At 44.1% G+C, this 4,445-nt stretch overlaps 1 protein-coding gene across 1 annotated transcript; it reads right to left on the bottom strand.

Annotated features, from left to right (window-relative positions):
- Positions 1-1,707: 1,707 nt before the first annotated feature.
- On the bottom strand, positions 1,708-4,337 carry LOC116366567 (uncharacterized). The gene is made up of 3 exons (XM_031818663.1): positions 2,352-4,337; positions 2,081-2,162; positions 1,708-1,945 (listed from the first exon to the last, which is right to left on the bottom strand). The coding sequence occupies exons 1-3, from the start codon at positions 3,900-3,902 to the stop codon at positions 1,827-1,829; spliced, it is 1,752 nt and encodes a 583-aa protein (XP_031674523.1). The 5' UTR covers positions 3,903-4,337; the 3' UTR covers positions 1,708-1,826.
- Positions 4,338-4,445: the final 108 nt, after the last annotated feature.

Here is a 4,445-nt window from a genome sequence, read left to right as displayed (position 1 = left end):
ATTAATGAACGTAATAGCAGAATAGAACTATAGTTAAACTCGTCTAATCGTATCTGTTGAAAACCGGTCAGTGAACTGTCCTCAAACACAATGAACTGATGTCAATATGGACATTAACCTTCACGTAAAGATATCAAATACATGACGTCAGATATGCCTAGAGGCATTGTTGACTTGATCAGAATACATATCATAGTGTCACGGTACGTGCTGTTGACAGCCTACGCCGAAATCAAACAGGAACATGGATTTTGTGAAATCTGTTGTGAATGTATAGGAATGTTTTTACAATTGTATAACTGCCTTCATTTTACTGGACCCCATGAAGAGTAGCTGCTGCAGCTAAAGGGGATCCACAATAAATACAAATACAAACCCAATGCACCATGATAACACATGCATCAACTTGTTTTGACATATCACATGGGATATGACAGTTCCTGATTCTGAGATACTGTAAATCAACAGACCTTGAGAGGAGATAAAACATCATCTGTTGATTTATTTCACAGGTTTTTGGTGGTTTCTAAGTATTCTACATGTGTTGGGGAAGGAGGGTGGGATCTCTCCAGAGCATCTAATTACATCAATCATGTCTTGCCATGCATGTGATATGAGATAATGTTATGCACCACGTAAATATACATTGCCTAAGGCTGCAGTAGTATACTCCATGGAGACAGTGCACAATGTTCATTTTACACGATGGATAGATGCTACTCCATTTCATACAATCAATCATCAATCAATCAGTACAATTTATTTATAAAGCCCTTTTTACATCAGCAGATGTCACAAAATGCTTATTCCGACACCCAGCTTAAAACCTCAAATAGCATGCAATGCAGATTTAGAAGCACGGTGGCTAGGAAAAACTCTCTAGAAAAACAGGAACCTAGGAAGAAACCTAGAGAGGAACCAGACTCTGAGGGGTGGCTAGTCCTCTTCTGGCTGTGCCGGTGGAGATTATCAGCGTACATGGCCAATAAGGCCAGATCGTTCTTCAAGTACTGTAGTTCAAACATTCTTCATAGATGACCAGCAGAGTCAACAAAATAATGTGGTTACAGAGGGTGCAACAGGTCAGCACCTCCGGAGTAATTGTCAGTTGGCTTTTCATAGCCGAACATTCAGAGGTCGAGACAACAGGTGTGGTAGAGAGAGGGAGAGGGAGAGAGAGGGGGAGAGGGAGAGAGAGAGCGAAGATCGAAACAGTAGGTCCATGACAAGGTATCATGTCTGGAGAACACACATGCCTCTTCATGTGATACATGATGTTTGGCTGTGCTAAGTGTTATCTTATGGGTTTGGTGATTGTTCTGTGTGAAGCCGTATTCTGCATTGCATCATGGAATATTATGTGAAATCCCTGGGCCTATGGCTGTTGAAGCTACTCCACTGCACTGCTGCTCCACTGCACTGCCCTTCTCCCCCGATTGCTCAGTTTGGCCTGGCGGCCAGCTCTAGGAAGAGTGGGTTAACTACCTTGTTCAGGAGCAGAACGTCATATTTTTTACATGGTTAGCTCAGGGATCTGACCTAGCAACCTTTCAGTTACTGGCCCAATGCTCTAACCACAAGGCTACCTGCTGCCCAAAGTCCTGCCGACTCAAAAACTGCACAATAAATGTGTAACCAAGGGGGAACTAGTGCATTTCTCTGAGAAAAGCTGCTTCAGTTTTACCAATCTTCCAAAACACTTGAAAATCTTGTAAAATAATTTGCATTTATTTGATCAAATAGACTTTGAAAGGGTAGACATGCAGAAATTCCTCTTGTCAAAAGTCTTGCTGTTACAAAAGTAGTTCTTCATGCAGCGTAACAGGTTACAGGTTCTTCTTGGTGAAGCGCCTGAATGGCTTCATCATTGCTGAAAAGACCCTGACAATCAAGGATCGTTTTTTGACAAGCTGAGATATGGAGGGAGAAACCTCTCCAACTGGAGCTAGAAACAGAGAGAGAGATGCAGTATAGTAACATTGAAAAATAACAGTGCTATGAGTTTGGTAGGCATACCTATGTTTCTAACACACACCTAAACCAAACTACAAGCTATAGCAGAGCTCTAAAACATCCTTACCTATGCAATGTGCATCAGTAGAGGGAATCTCAGTCTGTTCCTGGACTGAATGGCAGTCCTTTTTGTTTCCTCTCTTGGAACGCTAACAGAAGAAAGGTAAAGAAAATGGTACAGAGAATAAATAAATAATAAATGGAACACTTCTGAATCCAAGGCAACAATTTAGTGATGAATAAAACATATGTATTTCATGTATTTGTCTTATCATAGCCACATCAATAACATCAGCACCTAACTGGAACAAAAAACAAATGCTAACTCCCTGCTATACCTTGAAGTTGATCCCGAGTTTGGTCATTGAAAAGCAAAGGAAGCTCCTTCTTGCTTTCTGCTCAGCCCCCCTCTCTGTCTCAGCCTGGTCTGATGGGTTTGTTGCAGCAGAAGCTGGTCTTGACGCCTCCTTGCATCCCTGTACCAGCTGCTGGGTCAAGGACTTTACCAGGACTCTGTCAAATGCAGGGTCCTGGGAGGAAATAGCTGCTTGCAGGGTGTTATAAGAGCCAAACTCCTCCATGAGGTTTTTATGTACACCTCTGAACACCCTTTGGATGTTCAGGTTCTGGGAATATGCCTGTGTCCTGGAGAATCTGGATGCAGCACAGAACTCAGACAGGACTTGTCTGATGAGTTGCTGACATGTTTCTGTCAGATCTGCTGCCTGTTGGGAGGGTCCATCTAGGGCTGAGGGTCTGATCTCCGATAGCAACCTTATCACCAGTATGGTGACAAAACAGATGCCATCATCTTTGCTGGAGTCCATCAAGTACTGCAGTGGGAATGCAGTGGCACTGCTGATGTCCGGGGTGATTAAGAGCTCCCTCAGATGGACAGAGCTGCTGGGGATGCACACCTCCTTCTCTTCAATGTCAATCCCATTTCCCTTTGGTACCAAAGAGGTTCCTTTGCTGGTGAAAGACGGAGTGGAGGATCGAAAAGAGGCTTTAGCACTCGGTGGTCGACTGCTGTCAGTCATTGGACTGTTACGATGCAGGGGTTCATCTGTGTGTGCCATCATCTTTGTCTTTAGGTCACTTGAAGAAATCTCTGGCATTTTAGAGACTCTGGTGTCGATGCAGGAGCTCCTGACGATGGGGCAGGTCAGACCAAAAGGCACTTGGTCAGGGATGGGAGTGCCAGGGAGATTGATCTCTAACTCACACTCTGACCTAGGACATTTTGAAGAGCTGGACAAGGAACTACGACCATTTAAAGAAGTGGACAAAGATGAACAGGTTCTAGGGATGTCTTGGCAGACGTGTTCACTGTCATCCTCACTTTTCTCAACCTCCTTCAGCATAGTTCCTAACATCTCATTGATCTGAAGGAGCTCCCTGGAATCCTTCATTCGCCCTAAGTTTGAGATTTCACTCTGGATAGCAACCAGGATTTCCCCAAGGGTCTCTTTGGAAGAAGCATTTTCTGTCCTTTCGGATCCGGATGGCTTCAGCCCTGTGAAGAAATCCTTAAGTGTGTTCTTCATACTGACGCAGATGGTCTTAGCTGTTGACCAAAGCTTCTCTTCTGATATTTTAACACTCAATTCAGTATCATCCAGTTGGGAGCCCCCGTGGGAGCACTGCGAAACTCTCCCACTTCTTTCCAGTAGCACAGTGTCAGTGGACTCATTTTTCTGGAAAATAGTGGCCATTCCTTTGACAAAGGTTTCCACTAATCCAGAGGCTGTATTCTCAGAAGACATGGAGGACATGGATTCTGAAAGGACATGGATCTCCAATGGTGAGCTAGATGATAAGCCAGCCTGCAGACAATTCTGAAGACCAGTATGGCTGATCTGTGTGATAAAGGAATGACTGGATCTCATCAGCACTTTACTCACTGCTTCTTCTGCCTGAGTCTGGAAGTCATTGCTAGAGAGCTTCTTAATGCTCTGAATCAGACTAGTAGAGGATTCTGTGATTCTGACACTCTCTTCTGAGCTCAGTTGAGAATATTGAGTACTCACGCTCAAGTCTTCATTGGGTGAGGGTGACTGGAAAATAGTATAGTCATCGAGCTTTGATAGGACACCATCAACAAACCAACAAGCCTCTAGGGACTCATCAGATGAACTGACAACGGCCAAGGATTTACTCTCCACTTTTGATAACTCTGACTTGTAGATGGAAAAAACACTGCTAAGAACTTCTTGAGTACTGGTATCCAGATTGGAGCGACAGAGAGCTGGTATTGGTTGGCTCTCACTGGGAACTCTACTAAGTTCGGTGCTGGGTAACTGGACCTCAATAGTTGAAACAGTTGCCTTTTCCAGGGTGTCTGAAGACTCCTGAAGAGAAGCATCCTTAGCCACACCTTCTTCTCGAGTGGATAGAGTTAAAAGGTCCCTCAGCTTTGCTCGTATACGGCC

This window comes from Oncorhynchus kisutch, unplaced genomic scaffold (assembly GCF_002021735.2).
Source record: "Oncorhynchus kisutch isolate 150728-3 unplaced genomic scaffold, Okis_V2 scaffold1540, whole genome shotgun sequence".
Lineage (NCBI taxonomy): Eukaryota > Metazoa > Chordata > Actinopteri > Salmoniformes > Salmonidae > Oncorhynchus > Oncorhynchus kisutch.
This window is presented reverse-complemented; position numbering and strand designations above follow the sequence as displayed.

What these genes read in the sequence shown, in the direction of transcription:
- LOC116366567 (XM_031818663.1), bottom strand. Translation starts at nt 3,902, where the DNA reads ATGAGATCCAGTCATTCCTTTATCACACAGATCAGCCATACTGGTCTT. An exon ending in AACTCGGGATCAACTTCAAG is followed by an intron (nt 2,163 to 2,351) that starts GTATAGCAGGGA and finishes TTCTTCTGTTAG; the next exon opens with CGTTCCAAGAGAGGAAACAA. An exon ending in TACTGATGCACATTGCATAG is followed by an intron (nt 1,946 to 2,080) that starts GTAAGGATGTTT and finishes CTCTGTTTCTAG; the next exon opens with CTCCAGTTGGAGAGGTTTCT.